This window comes from Ranitomeya variabilis, chromosome 8 (genome assembly GCF_051348905.1).
Source record: "Ranitomeya variabilis isolate aRanVar5 chromosome 8, aRanVar5.hap1, whole genome shotgun sequence".
Classification (NCBI taxonomy): Eukaryota; Metazoa; Chordata; class Amphibia; order Anura; family Dendrobatidae; genus Ranitomeya; species Ranitomeya variabilis.
This window is the reverse complement of record NC_135239.1, coordinates 176,583,291-176,601,322: the sequence shown is the minus strand read 5'-3', so window position 1 is coordinate 176,601,322 and position 18,032 is coordinate 176,583,291. Positions and strand designations below refer to the sequence as shown.

Here is an 18,032-nt window from a genome sequence, read left to right as displayed (position 1 = left end):
GCACAGCTGAGCTATATCCCGGGAGTCGCTACACATCAGCCCCAGTCCAGAGACCCCGATCACACCGGGACCCCGCTCCCTCCCTGGTGACGGCGGGCACCGCAGAGCGGCGCTGATAACGGAGGCTCCCGGGGTCACCTGCTCAGACACGGAGCGATACAGAGCCCGGAGGTGAAGGCTTCCCGCACAGGATGAAGGGGCTGTGGCCGTTCTGTCGGGGGCTGCGGCTTCTCAGTACACGTGGAGCCATTAGGGGGCAGCCCCGGGCCGGGATCTGTCTGGCCACCGACGAGCCGCCGCAGGTAACGCCGACGGGTATAGCTCCATTCACCGTCCTTATAGCTCAGATGTACGAGGTGTGGGGGGTCGGGGGCTTCCGGCTATCGCGATAGTGAGATCGGGGCAAGATTGTTACTGATCTGCAGGAAATGAGGAGTCCACATTGCTGTGAATGGTTGTAGTATGGGGGCTATAGAGCAGTGTGATGTCAGTGCACAGTTAGAGCTGGTCCTGTATGGACAGAGCTCATTATCCATAGAAGTGACCCAGGTAATGGGGTATAGGCAGCAGGAGAGGGGCAACGTGCCGTGCCTGGGACCACCACAATACCCCCTGATCAGTGGTGCCGTGCCTGGGACCACCATAATACCCCCGATCAGTGGTGCTGTGCCCGGGACCACCATAATACCCCCTGATCAGTGGTGCCGTGCGTGGGACCACCGCAATACTCCCGTCCAGTGGTACCGTACCTGGGACCACCGCAATACCATCGTCCAGTGGTACCGTACCTGGGACCACCGCAATACCACCGTCCAGTGGTACCGTACCTGGGACCACCGCAATACCACCGTCCAGTGGTACCGTACCTGGGACCACCGCAATACTCCCGTCCAGTGGTACCGTACCTGGGGCCACCACAATACCACTGTCCAGTGGTGCCGTGCTCGGGACCACCACAATACCCCCGGCCAGTGGTGCTGTGCTTGTGACCACTGCAGTGCCGCCGTCCAGTGGTACCGGGACCACCACATTATCTCCTGCTAGTCATGTCGTGCCTGGGACAACCACAGTTCTTCTGTCATACTGGGACCACCATGGTACCCCTGGCCTGTTATGATGCTTCCTCTACTGCCCATAGAAAGGTGGTCTGTCTTGGTGCCCTTATACACATTACAGGGATCATTAGGGATCAGCCAATAAGTCCTTGTGACCCCCATCCTTCCCCCGTCTCTGATGCCCCCAGTCCGCCTGCTGATATCTCGTCCACACTGCACTGGCTGCAGTCAGTAAACCCGGAGCGGCTGGGAACTTCTGAAACCAATTTGTGACCGACGCGGTGTTATCCGGCCAGAGGTGATGTGTGGGTTTGGTGGATGCTGGACCCCTATGATGTGACCTGTAGGATGACCTACCCTGAGGATAAATCATCAGTATTGTGAGGCTGAGACAACGCCTCTAAGCCCCCAATAACTTTCACAATGTAAGGGGGGAGTCTGCTGATAATCTAATGCTCATGGGGGCGGACATACCATTGGTGCAACCTGTGCAGCAGCTCTGGGGCCCAAGAGGTAAAGGGGCCCCTACCCCCCTCAAAGCAGCGGGAATTGCACAATATGATGAGTTGTTGGACTGCAAAGGCCCCGTATACTGTTCTTGCACAGGAGCCCTCTCTGTCCGTGGCCGCTCCTGGGCCATCACAGTTGTCAGATGTGTCAGCGGGTCTTCCTGCTGCAGCTGAGCCGGTCCTGCCTTGTTAAAGGGGTTGGGGCAAGAGAGCCACTGATGGGTGATCAGCTAGTGGCCATATCTGCGTTACTGATCGTAGTAAATGCCCTTTGTAATGGCGCAGTCAGACGGCCATGTAAATCTGACCGTGATGGGAGCGCAGTGCTCGGACTGGCCGGCGGCTCTACCTACCCGAGCTTCATAGATTTCTGTACAGCTGTCTATCAGGCCGGGAGAGCCGCCGGGCATTGCGGTCTGATTTATATGGCCGTCTGACTGCTTCCTAAACGGTTAGTAATGAAATGATTGACGGTTGTTTTGTAGGTTGTGACTTTCCATTTCATGTACACGGTGTAGGCGGCTTTTATGTTTCTGTGATGTTTCCGGCTCTGACATCTCTTCCTCCGTCTCCCTCCGGACAGTAATTATGTAATCAGTGACTGTGACATCAGCAGGTTGTAAGGACGCCGAGCATCTCCCGCTCTGACAGCCCTCGCCTCCCATCAGCGTCATAGTCTGCACATTACAGAATTGTTTAGTGAACAAACGAGCGTCATCCAGATCTTCACTTCTATCCAAAGAACACACATTTATCCAAAATAGATCTTTCCCCCCCCCCCTCAGATCATTCATGGGACTGTTTTCTCGCTGAGACTGAAATAAAAAATATATTCAGCACATCTCATTCTCAGTCCTCTGTTCACTTTTTGTGCACTGAGGACCCCCCACCACCAGTAAGTGATTCACAGCTGCCTCTATATATGTGCCCTCAACAGTTCCATACCCTACATGAAGTATGATGCCCGTCAACTCCCCACATACAGTAAGATGTTCCTACAATTGTACAATATTTGTGGTATGTCCTGATGAAGGGGTCACCTGAACCCTGAAACGCGTAGAATAAACCACGTTGAAACCTCTACAATTTTTGGAATTCTTCTTGTGGCAGCGCGGGGATAATCCTTTTTTCTCCTACCTAAGTGTGTGTGTGTGTGTACACACACACACACACACACACACACACACACACACACACACACACACACACACTCTCACACTCCCAGAAGGATCCTAGCTCCACCTTTCTATTCAACTGTATCCTAAGGACATAAATGCATTTGAAGAGGGTACATGTGCCCTTCACAATGACCTTTGCACACGCTCATTAGATGCTTCAATGTAAAACATTTAACGATACTTTGAAACCATTTCCTTTCTGTGTATGTCATGATGATTTCCTCCTGTCCATTCCTTATCTGGGGCTTATACTTTATAGCCGTCTGATCTTCTCATGTAATTGGATTACCGTAATCTGTTTCATTGCCTTTATGATCTTTCCTGCAGTGATCAAGAGATTACTAAAGACGGGATTATTGTAACAATCTCAAAGCAAACACCCCCCTGTAATGAGACACAAGTGTGTGTCAAATTTTAGAAATCTTGCAAGTTTTAGATTGGGACTTTTTAGATTGATTCTTGTGTCAGGAAACAACACATGTACATGACAAGGAAGAGACTCTTGCCCTGTCTTTTGCATTGAAGTATCTAATGAACTTATGCAAATGCCATTGTGAAGGGAGGAGCTGTGATGTCCTGTGTTATCAGTCATTGTAATCCTGCCTCTGCTGATAATGAGCCTGTTGAAAACTCTTCCTGAAATAGCAGAGGAAATTTGCCAAAGTTTATGAAAAATACACGTAACACAAAAACCTGCTTTAACCTTCTGATCTCTTCCTTTAATGGTCATTTATACTGGATGACCCCTGCCATTAAACAGCTGACTATCTCCTATAGATGGACAGAACATTCCTTAGTATGATCATTATCGCCTGCTTACATGGGACATAATGCTGGCGATAACCATTTTAATATTGGCGTGAATGATCCAATCGCCGAGCGTTTTGTTCCTTCATTGGGTGACTGCTGACATGTTTTATCCAAGCGTTCCTGATTATTGGCTCTTCTAATTAGGCCTTTAATTTATTCCATCACTAAATTATTATTTTTTTTATCTTTATGTAATTTGAGGCTTTTATTTTCCCAAGAAGCAGACCATCTTTTGTAAAGGCTGTTTCCGTTCTCAAATATTCATATTTCTTCTAGAAATATCCGTGTCTATATACCGGGCTGGCCACAGGTGGTGAGAGATGATGGACACGGCTTGGTGCGTTGCGCTGTGCTGCTTCCGTCTCCCAGTCCACTTGTGGCCGGCATACAGACACTGATATTCCTTTTCAGCCATGAATCACATTTTTACAGTGGAAACCACAAGGCATTGCCAGATCCATGTACGATGGGTCCAGATAATTTCTGAAATAATAAGTATATATGCTTTGTGATCCTCCACTGGACTCGGATCCTTACATGAGTGCAGAACCAGAACAACTGTCAGTACAAGAATGCAGCGCCAGAAACACCTTTAGTACATGTCTCATAGAAAACCTAGCGATGGATTGAAGTCACACATCCCATCTATTTATATCCTCCGCCCCTATATATACACTCTCCAGGACTGTGACCTCCTCACATTACGGGACCTTTGCTCCAGGGCTGGTTTATGACCTGGGGGCTGCTGCCATAAAGGATTTATGTAACTTTGAGGCCACAAGCTTGTTTATAGCACCCAAGGTAATGGTTCACAGGTGGAAATGCTGGGAGGATGCAGCCTACAAATTGTGTGATCAGTTCAGTGCACTAGTTTCCTAACACGTTTCCTTTCCATAGAACAAAAGAACATTGTATGCCGGGTCCGGAGCTCTGTGTATATACATACATATAGTGAAAGCCCTTCAATCCAGAAAGTCTGGTAGTTATCGATTACTTCCTTTTTAAAGGAAGTCAGAAAATATCTGCTTTTTTTTTGTTTTCCACCCTTTTTTTGAAACAGCGCCACTCTCTTTCATGGGCTGAGTCTGGTATTGCATTTCCATTTTATTTACTTAAATTGGGGCTGAACAGTGATGCCAGGCACAGCCTGTGTAGAAGAGTAGAGCTGCTTCTGAAAAAGGGCATATTTGTTCTTGAAATCCTGTACTATCCCTTTTAAAGGGATTTCTACGTTTTTGTGTTTTGTTTTTTTTTTTATTTAGCAAACCTCATCAAATGGGTTTACAAAAAAACAAATGCACACTTAATGTTCCAGCAACTGCTCGTCTCTGCTTCCTATCATGTGCCTTGCATCAGATGACTGTTGAGGCAGTGATTAGCTGCAGCGGTCACATGGCTGATGTATGGAAACTGATGGCTCTCTTTGTATTTGTTTTTACTTTAAACCCATTTTCTGATCTTGACTACACTTTTCCAAATCCTAGAAAACCCCTTTTAGGGTCATGACCTAATACATTAGCAGACCCATGCCAGTGTTTAACCGTAAGGTCAGCACGGCTCAGTGGTTAAAACTGTATGGTGGCTTGGTGCTTTTTTTTTAAAAAATTTTTGTTGACAAACATCAAGTTTATAATGTATAAATATTTCCAATATTGGCCCTTATTTTTCAAGACTTCTGCCCTTCGCCCTGATACCTGGATATCATCGTCTGGGCAAAATCCTGACTGATGACCGACCGCCCATTCTTACCTAATCAGTGCTTGGAGTTTGACATAATGTTGGCACAAGGTAATGTATCCATACCAGGAACACTATGTATCCCTCCCTAAACTATCATAACATATAATATAATTTACACCAATTAGTACAAGTCAAACGGTTCAAATAATGCAATGCTTGGCTTTACAGGTTTCCTTATAATTACATAGTAAAACCACTTTACCCTGGAGTCTCGTACATGATCGTTGCCAAATTAGGATTTATCAAGGCCAAGTGCACTCGAATCACCCCAGAAGACACGATCATGTAGAGTCATGACCAAAAGGTTAGAGACTGAGTTTGCTGCTTCTGTGATTTTTTTTTTTTTTTTTTAAACCTTCTAGTCGGATGTTTCTTTGGTAATTGAAGTACAATTATCAGAATTTCATAAGATTTTACACATTTTATTTACAAATCCATCAAGTTTTATGTAAAGACTGAATAATTACTGGGTTGACCCTCATTTTTCACGACTTTTGCCCTTCGCCCTGACAGTGGGATTATCCTCTTCTGGGTTAAATCCTGACACGGAGTTTATCACCATTTCAGTATTTTTGTTTGTCCGTGGTCATTCTTCCAGATGTCCCAAACAGTCTGAAGGGGGCTTCCTCAGAGAAAATAACTACTTTATTCCAACCTCTGTACTTCTGAAAAGTTATTGTCTCTCCTATAGTCCCCTTCAGACTGTTTGGGACATCTAGAGGAATGATTGTTCGGAGAAGAAAAGAAGGGCGCTACCATGAGTCCTGTGTCATTCTAACAGTGAAGCCCCCTGAGAACATTCATGTGTAGGGGCTTTTCTTCCATGGAAGGGGGTTCACTCACAATTTTGCCAAAGATCACTGCCGTGAATAAAGAATGGGATCTAAGCCTCCTCCAAGAGCAACTTCTCCCAATGATCCAGGAGCAATTTGGTGATGAACGATGCTTTTTCCAGCACGATGGAGACCACGTCACAAGGCAAAGGTCATAACGGAGTGGCTCGGTAAACAAAACATTGACATTTTAATTCAAACCAGAAAGGTCCCATTGAGAACCCGTAGTCAATTCTCAAAAAGTGGGTGGACAAACTAAAACACCGAAATTGTGGTAAACTCCAAGCAATGATGAGACAAGAAAGAACGGTCATCAGTCAGGATTTGGCCCAGAAGATGATATCCAACTTCCAGGGCGAAGGGCACAAGACTTGAAAAATAAGGGGAAAGACTGTAAATATTGGGGCTTTGCATTGTTAAAGGTTTAAATGCTTATGAAATGCTGATAATTGTACTTCAGTAACCGTAAAAACATCGGAGTAAAAGATCTAAGAGCATCGAAGAAGCAAACTTTGAAAACCAAAACTTTGTCCGTCTCTCCTTTTGGCCATGACTGTACATGATCGTGTCTTCTGGGTGATTCGAGTGCACTTGGCTTAGGAGCCTTGAGAAATCCTAATTTGGCAGCAATTGTGTACCAGGCTCCTGCGTAAAGTGGTTTAGTCTGGTTTACTATGTAATTATAAGGAAAACCAATCATTATATATTGCATTATTTGAGCCCTTTGTCTTGTACAGATTGGCGTAAATTACGTAATTCTGTACGGATACATGGTGTTCCTAGGATGTGAACATTAGATCACATAAGAGTCCAAAAAACGTATCCTTAGGGATGAATAGACTTTTTCTTGTTAATGAAGGATGTAGGCAGGTCAGTACTGCAGGTAATAAGGCGCACAGGGCTATTGATCAGAAATGTGAAAAATGGCATCAAACATTGCCTCCCTGATGACCCATTATGGCATATGTATGTCAGAGACCCTCCCCTGTCTTGTAGGCTAGCCATACACCTAAGATTAATGTTGGCTAAGCCCATTAATTTTGCCTTGACCAGCCACACATTGAAGTGTACAAGGGCTTCCTAACTGTACCGTAATGGCCGATATTGGGGGAGAAGACAATTCACCTGTTGCGGTTCAACCTGCTCCCCCTCTCTTAGGAGAGGTAGGCCGTCTTTTTACATACATACACTTTTGGCCACTATGGGCAAGAGGGAGATATGGTTGCCAGCTGAAGTAGCCAACAGGTATCTAATGTGCATGGTTGGACTTTAAGGTGAAGAACCCCAAACAAAGAGATGATCTGAAATCTGGTGACTCCCACCTGTCCATAGACCTATGTAATGCTGGATTTTAATGGCTGGCATGTAATTCTACATTGTAGAAGGACCAACCGTAGTTTTCCCCGGCTACGACCGTTGACCCAAGGCATTTGTTTATTTTCAGTCAAGTTTCCAGCCAACGTTTGGACTGTTATTTGACATTGATGGAGTACTGGTCCGAGGAAAGACCCCGATTCCTGCCGCAAAAAAAGCCTTTCAGAAGTTGGTGAACAGCCAAGGACAATTCTTGGTGCCGGTCGTCTTTGTCACTAATGCTGGAAACTGCCTTCGTCAAACCAAAGCCGATCAGCTGTCGGACATACTTGGTGTGCCGGTGAGTCGATCTTCTCGCCTTCATTGTGTAGAAGAGGAGATATGTAATATGAGTTGCTTTGTTCATAGGCCCACAGCCTAAAAATACAGGTGACTTTTTCTTTTTTTTTTTCAATGTGCCCAACTACATGGCCTATACAGTATTTTTTTTTTTTTAAGTTTTACATTAGTTTGCACTATTTATAAATGGTTGTGTGATATCGCTGCTTATTATTGTTTCTTTTACCACCTCCATTTTTCCAGATTTCCCAGGATCAGGTGATGATGTCTCACAGTCCTCTGCGCATCTTCAGACAGTATCACGATAAATGTGTACTGGTGTCGGGACAAGGACCCGTTCTGGATATTGCAAAGTAGTATCCTTTCTACTGTGGGATCACATGAGAAAATTAGATTTAGTTGGTTTTACTGGTTGGCCACCATACCTTGTAAATGGGGGGGTAGTTTCCTGCTAGTTCCGGAGACAGATATTCATTTGGAGAATTTGTCATCCCTACGGACAAATACAGTATTCTGTGACTTTAAGATCTACTATGTGCATGCACAAGACGTCCTGTTCTGTTACAAGGTTGTTTTCAAGATCCATGAATCTTCAGGAGCAAACCGCTCCCCTGCCTCCTGGCTCCCTGCTGGCCTGGGGGAAATGTGCTTCTGAAGAATGACTGGCTAATAACATGGCTGAGCTGCTGGCCTGTATTGTGTCCTCTCCAGTGCTGCTAGTAGGGCAGTCATCGGAGACCAGATCCAGCCAGTTTCAGAGCTGCTCTTGCATGCTGTATAGCAAGTGCTGTGCTCGTTGCCGGCCACCTCTGATGGGCTGCACAGGAGGCCAGTAACCTGTGTAACAAGTAGTAAATAGTGATGAGCGTGCTCAGATGAAGTGTTATCCAAGCATGCCCAAGTGCTCTATCCCTTTTTAATATTACCCCCCCCCCACATTCAGCAGAAAGCTAGACATATCCGAGAATCTGACTTCTGTTCCCCATACTTCCGCAGCGTTGCCGTCATGGTCGGCCTTCTAAAAGAGAATTTGCATATAGTTTCTCACATCACTTATGGCAATTAAACTCTGTAGTCATTGTTTGACCCTGACCTTGGGGGACTACTTAGGGACATTTGGGGTCCGTAATGCTTTAAAACCTTTGGCGCCCACAGGTTATGCCAAGATTCTCCCATTGGGACCTGCATTTTATCTGGAGAGCAGGGCCTTATCGCGCACCACCAGGATTGGAGAGTAGGTGGCCACCAATTTGCGTGTGTCTGTCTTCATTCACTTGTATGGGAATTTTGAAAATCATCCAGCAAGTGCGCTCAGAAATTTTCTGATTAATGGAGAGAGCTGCGCATGTGTGGACACCTCTTCACTGACAACTGAGCATGATGGGGCCCTAGTCTTCAAAAGACGTAGGACCTTCAAGTTTTGTTTGGATTCAGGCCACCACCACTTCTGCACACTGGTTATAGACCACCTTGCCTACTTTATTAAGAAGTGTTCTTTATACCCAAACTGATTTTTGGCCTGTAGATGTTTTAAGATTGACCTAAAATGATCCTAACCTCCAATAATAGAAGCAGTGTGTTTGGGAGATGACCTGTAGACCCATGAGTGATGTCCTCTTCCAATCTCACATTACTCCTCCTATGGATCTCCAGACATGGCGATGTAGACTACTGAGCAGGTATTGACATGGAGACCATCACTGGTCAGTCGCTGATCTAGATTTCCCGGGTAATAATCTCTCTAAGTCCTAAACAAATGAGGATAATCTTTTTTTCTAGTGAACATTTACAAGAAGTGGTAAATTCCAGCTGTAATGGTCCTTGTGTCTCCAAACTTTAAAGTTCAAGCAGCTGGGAGAGGACAAGGTTCAAGATTTTCTAAGCTAATTCTTGGTGGACTGTACCACGCTTGTGGTCGAGCTGTAGGTGGCCACTAGGCAATCGTTGCATGGGTGGCAGCTGACGAACAGCTGCGGGGACTCGAACAAATTATTCGAGCCTGGAGCAGACCCTCGGTTAGCACCCGAGCATGCTCAGATCTCACCTTATCCCAGCACGTTCGCTCATCAGTAGTCGCCACTAATTGCCACATTCCACCTTCCCTTGTTTTCCTACAGAAACAAGTGATGAAACTCTGGTAAAAAGTGACTCTCTGATCAAAAAACACTGACACTCAACTTATTCTTAATTTTTTTTTTTTTTTTGCATGCGAGAAAAATCATTGACATGAATGAGTCAATAATCATCACTGCCATCATCTGTACTCCACAAGAGTATGTTCTGATGTCAATGTAGCTAAAGGAAGGCAAATAGACTGGGGAAAGTCAGGGTTTGGAGGCCACTTGCATCTGTGTATGTTTTTTTTTTTTTTTTTTTTTTGCCTGCATTCATTTTCCTTAATCTATCATTCAGTTTAGGATTTTCGAATCCTATCACAATAGACTCTGTGCGGGAGTCTTACCCCTTCCTGGACATGGTGGACCATAGAAGACGACCTAAGATTCTGGTGAATGTTGAGCATTTCTATTTTTCACCTTTTGGATGACGAATCGTTCATACCGTGCCCCACATGTGTGTTTGTGTCTACCTTCTTACACTGCCGTTTCTAGTTTTCCGTGTCGCTGTGACCTGGTGCCAGCCGGATTCTCAGCCTTGGACATAATTTCCGTTACCCTCAGGCTGTGACCTTTACTTTAGCCATAAAACCTGTTCTGTTTTGTGTGTTTAAAAAAAAAAAAAAAAACAGAAAAAAAAACCCAAACTTTTTGAACATGTTATGAGAAGTAACTTGCCATGATGTCTCTTGTGTTTTGTCTTTGAAAGCCATCTACAGCGGTGGAACTTCCCAAAATAGAAGGTATGCTATTGCGTTTTTCTTGTGTTTTTTTTTTTTTTTTGTGTTAGTTTATTAAAAATAATTAAAAAAAAAACAATTGTTCTTAATCCATAAATTTTATTCATTTTTTGTTTGTGCTGTTGCATTTTGTGTCGAAATGAGCGCACAATGTTGGATGCAGTGGTACAAGTTCAAACGTTTTTTTTTTTTGTTGTTTTTTTTTTCTTCTAATAGGTTTTTTTAAAGCTTAAAAAGTTGCACAATCCTTCAATAATTTCATAAAATAGGGGGAAAAAAGTAGATCACTAGGGAACCGGAATAGAATTATGCACAAATTTAGCTGCATTTTGAAATGTTGCACATGATGAAAAACCTCAGGGTAAGCAAAACCCAGGCACTGCAGAACAAGCAACAAAAGTAAAAAACAACAACTTTGTTTTGTTTGTTTAACTTAAAAAAAAAAAAAAAAAAAAAAAAAAAAGTGAATTAAGAAAAATAAAGCACAAAGTCAATATTGGAACAAATTTTACTCCACAAAATAAAGTTGGAAATGCAATGAAGAATGGGCCCCGTGGTACTAAAGTGTGTTGTCCACCTACGGGGACTCCTTTTTGTTTTTCTGGGGGGGGGGGGGGTAATTTTTTTGCAATTGGGTGTTGTTAACTTTTGCACTGTTTGGCTTTTCTAGGCTCGTTGTTTCGCTTTGCTGTGGTTATAAATGAGCTGAGAGAACATCTGGAAAAGACAGATATAAAAGGGTGTTTCTCTCATTGGAAAGTCAGAAAGTGCTTACTGAGGGATTCTCCGTTAATTCATTCTGCAGCCAGCAATAGACAATGCAGCACAGAGGCCATAAAAGGCAAACGGGGCAAAATTTGCACCTGAACCCAATTACAAAAAACTTAATTTTAGCCCAAAACTTATCCACAAGCTCCTGATATCAGGCACATATTAACCATAGGGATGATGACAATCTTGCTAATATCTGGTGGGAATGACAGAGCTACACAAGGTGCTGTGTTATTTTAGGCTTTTAAAACCTTATTATTCTGAGTTTGGTCTATTACCAGTATCATTACTTCTGTTGTCCTCAGCAAGACGGAAAATATGTGGAATTATGTAAATCATAGGATGGATAGATATGGTAATGATGGGCAATTGAAACCACGGAAACAAAATAATAAAAAAAAAAAAATGTATGGAGTATGAGAGTAACGTGTAGAAATCCCCGCACTTACAGCCTTGGCTGCTATCAGTGAGGATATTAATGGAAGGTTCTGCCACACTGAATCATCAAGATCTGCTGCTGGCAGCTCCTTTTGCAATTACTGACCAAGGATGTCCCAGATGTGTTTGATAGGAGACAAGTCCCGGAGACTCTGAAGACCATGGTAGCATGATCAGTGGACACAGGATGCTCATAGCAGCACCAGCAACATGCAGCCTGTGGCGGTAATGTTGAACAATGGCTCCTTGGACACTTTCATGTTACCTCGTGGAGGCCTGTTTATGGCCTTGCTCACGTGGTCTGCTATCATCACATCCAAGACAACAGTAGGACAACTTGTTGGAGTACAGACCTGCCACTTCAGCCTCCATTGCTGTCTGGCTCTCCACCATGATGGCATCTGAGATCGGTGGTGGGAAGTCAATGGAGAACCTGTAGTTGGACGTCTGGCTCGTAGCCTAATGTCATGTAAACTGCTTCTGATGGTTTGTGTGAACACTGTTTGATACCCCATGATTGGTATGTGACATCCAATTTCAATTGCAGTTCAGAATGGATAAGTCGTAAACCAGTAGTACTTCCTCTTCTCCAAAGTGTCCCAGGAGCCTTTTTTATTTCCTTATTTTTTTTCAACACGACAACTTCTTGTCGCATATCGTTGGTGCTACTGTGAGCAACCTGCATGGCTTAAACATGCTACCATCCCCTGCAGCGATTCCAGACTTGTCTCCCATTCGTCTGCAATTGCAAAGGCAGCTGCCAGCAGTGGATCTTGACTATTCAGTTCCTTGTGTTACAGTTTTCAATTTTTAGGCATATATAATTTATTTATTTTTTTTACCATACAATCGTGCCTAGTTATTAATTCTGGTGATCTGTTTTCTTCTTTCAGCGGTGATTCTTTTTGGAGAGCCTATTAGATGGGAAACTAACCTTCAGATAATCATTGATGCTTTACTGACTGGTGGTCACCCCGCCAACCCCCATCAACCTGATACTAATCCACACATCCCTCTACTGGCTTGTAATATGGATCTGATGTGGATGGCTGAGGCCCGATCACCCAGGCAAGAGTTTTACCAATTATAGTTAGTTACTTTCTGTGACTATTTTATCAAACTCTTCTTTTTAAAAGGGGTTGTCTCGCTATACTCAAGCAGTGAAAACCTCCTGGGCCGTCCATCACAAGGAGTCTGTTTTACAACTCGTGTTTCTCACCCCAGGCACTGCTGTAGGACATCCCATGATTTCTAAGTCCCCCAATGAGGTTTCCAGGAAAAGAATTTTTCCTGTCACCCATGACAGCACCAATGAATATAAGGGTGCTGTCATGGGTTCCGTAAAAACACATTACCGGTAAGTAATATGCGTGTTTTCCTGTCTCCCATGACAGCACCCTTATATTCGTTGGTGCTGTCATGGGTTCCGAAAAAACACATTACCGGTAAGTAATATGCGTGATTTCCTGTCACCCATGACAGCAACCTTATTTGTTGGTGCTGTCATGGGTTCCGTAAAAACACATTACCGGTAAGTAATATGCATGTTTTGGTACTCTCCCATAAAAATCTTCCTTGTAGCATTCATTGGGGGACAAAGCACTCTCCTTTGTTTGCCCTTTTTTTTTTTTTCGCGTGCATTTTTCTCCTCTGGGTGGTTGTCTTCTTCTTTCGTTCTCTTGCTTCTTCTACTACTTTCTTTCTAATGTAGTAGCCAGTAGGCCAGATGTAGCTGGGCAGGAGCTGACTTTTTTTTTTTTTTTTTTTATTTTTTTTTTATGTATGTGCTTAGTGTTAGCCTTTTGGTGGTAGCAACCCTTACCCATGGCTCTTGTAGGCCCCAAAGAATGCCATGAAACAACATTTATAGCGAGTACCAAAAATGCTCTTTCTCTTATGGCTATGCAGACAGGAAAAAAAAATATCTCTTGGAAGAAGGGAGGTGGGGATGAATGGGCAAAAATTAAAATTGGTTGCAGTGGAAAGGGGTTAAAATATTTTAAGTTTCCAATATACTTCGCATCAAATCATAGCGAACAACATATGAAGAAAGTCTCAAACTGCTAATTTTGCTTGCAGGTTTGGCCATGGGATCTTCATGGTTTGTTTAGAGAACATCTATAAGAAGATAACAGGGAAGGAGCTGAAATATGAGGCCTTAATGGGAAAACCCAGCGAGGTGACTTATCAGTATGCAGAATACCTCATCCGGACCAAAGCCGCGGAGATGCAGTGGGATAAGCCTGTCCAGACCCTTTATGCTATAGGGTAATTAGCTATGTAAATGCTAATCTGCTTCACAATGTCACTATTCCATCTAGATCCGTAGGGGTCATTTATCATTTACTGGCCCAAGACAAAGCAATGGCCTTGTCATGAGGCTTTTTAATTTCTTGAAGTGAATGGAACTGCTACTGAAAGAAACCAAATAGCGCCTGGCTGCCTGGTGACACCATTTAGTAGTGCTTCGGACACTTTGTGGTTGGCTGGCTTGCAGGTTTTGGTTGCCCCCCCTTCCTATCTGTGGTTGTCAGGCATGCAGCTTTATATTGCCCCTTTCCCCCTGTGGTTGTCAGGCATGCAGCTTTTTGTTGCCCCTTTTCCCTAGTGGTTGTCAGGCATGCAGCCTTTTATTGCCCATTTCCTCTAGTGGTTGGCTGGCTTGCAGTTTTTTGCTGCCCCTTTCCCCCAGTGGTTGGCTGGCTTGCAGCTTTTGGTTGCCCCTTTCCCCCAGTGGTTGTCAGGCATGCAGCTTTTTGTTGCCCCTTTCCCCCAGTGGCGGTTACAAGATGGGGAGACCCTTTGCCCGCCAGCATGCTTTTTTGGTAGCCCATGTTGTGCGCATATTGTTACGGGGGTATGAATGTTAGATTATAAACTTTCTTTCCTTGTTTCTATCCTGCAGGGACAATCTAATGACTGATATCTATGGTGCTAACCTCTACAACCGCTACCTTCAGAGCAGGAACTCTAGACAAGGCTCCAAGACGTTGGTACAAGCCGGTTCCGGAGGCCGAGTAGCCACAGTGCCTCAGGAGACGGAGGCAGCTTGGGAGAGTGAGCTGGATTTTCCCAGTGCTACTCGATGTAAGTCTGTCCTTGTCTGCACCGGGATCTACAATCCTCATGCCGAAGTGCCTGCAGATCCGTCACAATCCGTTACTGAAACAGTATTTCACGGTCATCGGGATTTCAGGATTGATCCAGCCTTGGTGGAGCCGGATCACCTCGTCCCTGATGTCAATGCTGCCGTCGACCTGATCTTCGAGTTAGAAATCTTTGTGCCAACCAGTAATAAGAGGACATGATAGAGATTTCTTTATACTTCTATATACCAGGATATAACCCAGTAAACCTCAGTTTTGTTTTTATTATTTTTCCGCACTTTACCAGCTCCCAACTCCTATCTTTTTTTTTTTTTTTTCTTTGCCTTTTTGAAATCCTTTTTTTTTTCTACTCCTTTTAATAACCATTTTTGGGCAAGTTTTTAAGACTTTTTTTTAAAAATTTTTTATTTTTATTTATATCGTTACATGCAATAGGAAGACTGTACAATATAAGTTACCAGAACACTGCACACAAGGGTGAGGGTCTATGCATAGGACTATATACTTTATTCCGTTAGTATATAGATGATATACTGAGGGCGGCTTACAGGATACGTCATCCACTTGGACTATTGACTGTGTAGTCTCCGCACCTGTATTCGCCACACACTGATTTTTATTTTTTTTTAATTTGCTAGTAGTCGGGATCAAATATTGGGCAATTGCATTATTTTTTTATTGATTCCCTACTCTTGCCATATTGGAAACATCCTAGATTAGTGCCTCTAACCTGTTAACAAGCTAAAGGAAGACAATAATGAATTGATTTCCTCGCATCTTTCCTGCTGTAGCTGTAAATCGCACTCTTTGAGAAGGTATTGGGGCATTTCAGAAGAACTCTTAAATATTTTATAGACATATAAAGGTTGTTTTTTTTCTTTCTTTTGCTCCAATACATTAACAGGAATCTGTCAGCAGATTTTTGGTGTCTTATCTGAGAGCTGCATGATGTAGGGGCAAAGTCCCTAATTCGAGCGGTGTCACTTGGCTGCTTGGTGCAGTTTTGATACAGTCAGTTTTCTCTGCTGCAGAGCTCGGAATACTATGCTGTGTATAACCCCGCCCATACCACTGATTGGCTGCATCCTGTGTACATTTTCAGTCAGCTGCCAATCGCAGATGGGGGCGTGGTTACACAATTGCCTGGACTGTCTGGCACGTGACACCTAGTCCTGCAGTGACAATCTCCGGCTATGCTATAAAACACTGATTGTATTGAAATTACAGCAAGCAGCATAATAAGTGACACATCCCTGGAATCGGGCTCTCAGCCCCTATATCATACTGCTCTCAAATAGGAAAAACTGCTGATGGATTCCCTTTAAAATCCTCTACTTTGTGTACCGAAGTCTCCCGGGCTATAGACTGTAAGCTTTGTATAGTCTCATCCTGAAAAGTTTTACTCCCTTCTATCTGTCCTATGATGGTCGAAAAGGGGCAGATGGAAGGAAATAACATTACTGCATGGTGGACTACATCAATCTCGTGCAAATGAGACACACAGGAAAACATGGAGAGTCTGTGGCCAGAGGCCTGCGAACTCTGTCCTACCTGTAGGCATCTCCTATAGCTCTTCTGATAATTAGGATTGGTGCAATAACACGTGGCATGGTGCCACCATGATGACCAAGATGCTGATGCCAGCAGGTAGGAGGAGGTTGGCGGAGCCTTGGGCCAATAAGGCCACTTGATCAGGGCCCAGTATATCTTAATTACAAATATCCTAGAACGTTTGTTTGCTGCAGAGTTGGGCATAAAGATTCTTCTAGTTACTGTATCTTTTTAGGTGCATTTGGACCCTAGCAGACATGTTCACAATGATGACCTTGCCCAATGATGGGTGCAATAGTGGATGTGCCAAACGCTGGGTATGGATACGACGTAGCTATACTGCATGGCCAATCTTCCAGGTAGACAGTCGGCCAATGTAACCGAGCCCTAAGGTTATTTTATGCACAATCGCGCTGGCGGCCTATGGAAACTCTAGTCCATAGTCGCCGGTGTACAATATTCCAAGATGGTGCTGGATCTCTTTACTGTGTAGAAATCGAGCTGCTTCTGCTCCACAGCAGGATTTATGACGACGTCGTAAGATACGGAGACAAATGTTTCAGTGCAATATTTCACATATGCAACATTTTTCACTATTTTTAAAGGGCATTTTAAATGATACTGAAATATTGTCTTTTTTTTTTTACTGTATTTCTGGGCATGATAATGGGCAACACATGCCCGGGTTGTGACTTGAATTATTTGTGTTGCCTGCCTTTTTTTTGGTGCATGTTTATATTAACAAGCAAAATCCATGATGTGTATTATTCTTTTTCAGTCTGTTACAGAATATTCTCTCCATACGGTTGTAATACAGTAAATGTGTCTTCTACAAACACTGCGATTTTTAGTTTTTTCTTCTTTTCCACCACCTTCTGTCTCAACTCTTCGGAAATGATGCCTCTAAACGCCATCATACACATTAGACCAGTGTTCCCCAACTCCGGTCCTCAAGACCCACCAACAGGTCATGTTTTCAGCATTTCCTTAGTATTGCCCAAGTGATAATTGCATCACCTACACAGGCAGGAATTCCATCACCTGTGAAATTCTAAGGAAATCCTGAAAACATGACCTGTTGGTGGCTCTTGAGGACCGGAGTTGGGGAACACTGCATTAGACTAAAGTTGGATTATCTAATGTGCATGGATGGGCCTCCCCGCTCTCCCCTGACAGAAGATCTTGTGTAGAGAAGGATCGTGCTCCTTGAATTCAATCCATTTTCTCCAAGAGGAGATTAGTGTGGTCAGAAATGTGTAAAGAGAGCCTGTCCTCCTGTCCTTTTTGACTGAGCTGATTGTCCATGTGTATTGGGTGGGGGGAGATCGGAAGGGATTGTTGTTGGCAGTATGCCTATTCATCCGACGGTCAAGATAAATGATTTTCTTGGAATGAATTGTTACAAATGTCATATGATAAATTAAACCACAATGTTACAATTTATCATCACCTGTATTACACCTCTACTGAACAGGACGTGCATCAGTACATGATTCCACGTTGGCCAAAGTCCAGTTTTGTTGGGAGTGAAGG

The 18,032-nt window shown here is 43.8% G+C and overlaps 1 protein-coding gene across 1 annotated transcript; it reads left to right on the top strand.

Moving 5' to 3' along the window:
• Positions 1-16,143, top strand: LOC143787325 (haloacid dehalogenase-like hydrolase domain-containing 5). Its single transcript, XM_077275954.1, has 8 exons — positions 1-302; positions 7,570-7,779; positions 8,022-8,134; positions 10,191-10,284; positions 10,602-10,635; positions 12,735-12,909; positions 13,921-14,109; positions 14,747-16,143. The coding sequence occupies exons 1-8, from the start codon at positions 192-194 to the stop codon at positions 15,147-15,149; spliced, it is 1,329 nt and encodes a 442-aa protein (XP_077132069.1). The 5' UTR covers positions 1-191; the 3' UTR covers positions 15,150-16,143.
• Positions 16,144-18,032: the final 1,889 nt, after the last annotated feature.

Bases quoted from the DNA above. Each gene is read 5' to 3' on its own strand.
- LOC143787325 (XM_077275954.1), top strand. From the start codon at position 192: ATGAAGGGGCTGTGGCCGTTCTGTCGGGGGCTGCGGCTTCTCAGTACA. The intron at 8,135-10,190 runs GTATCCTTTCTA...TCTATCATTCAG, and splicing joins GTTCTGGATATTGCAAAGTA to TTTAGGATTTTCGAATCCTA. The intron at 10,285-10,601 runs GTGAATGTTGAG...TGTCTTTGAAAG, and splicing joins GAAGACGACCTAAGATTCTG to CCATCTACAGCGGTGGAACT.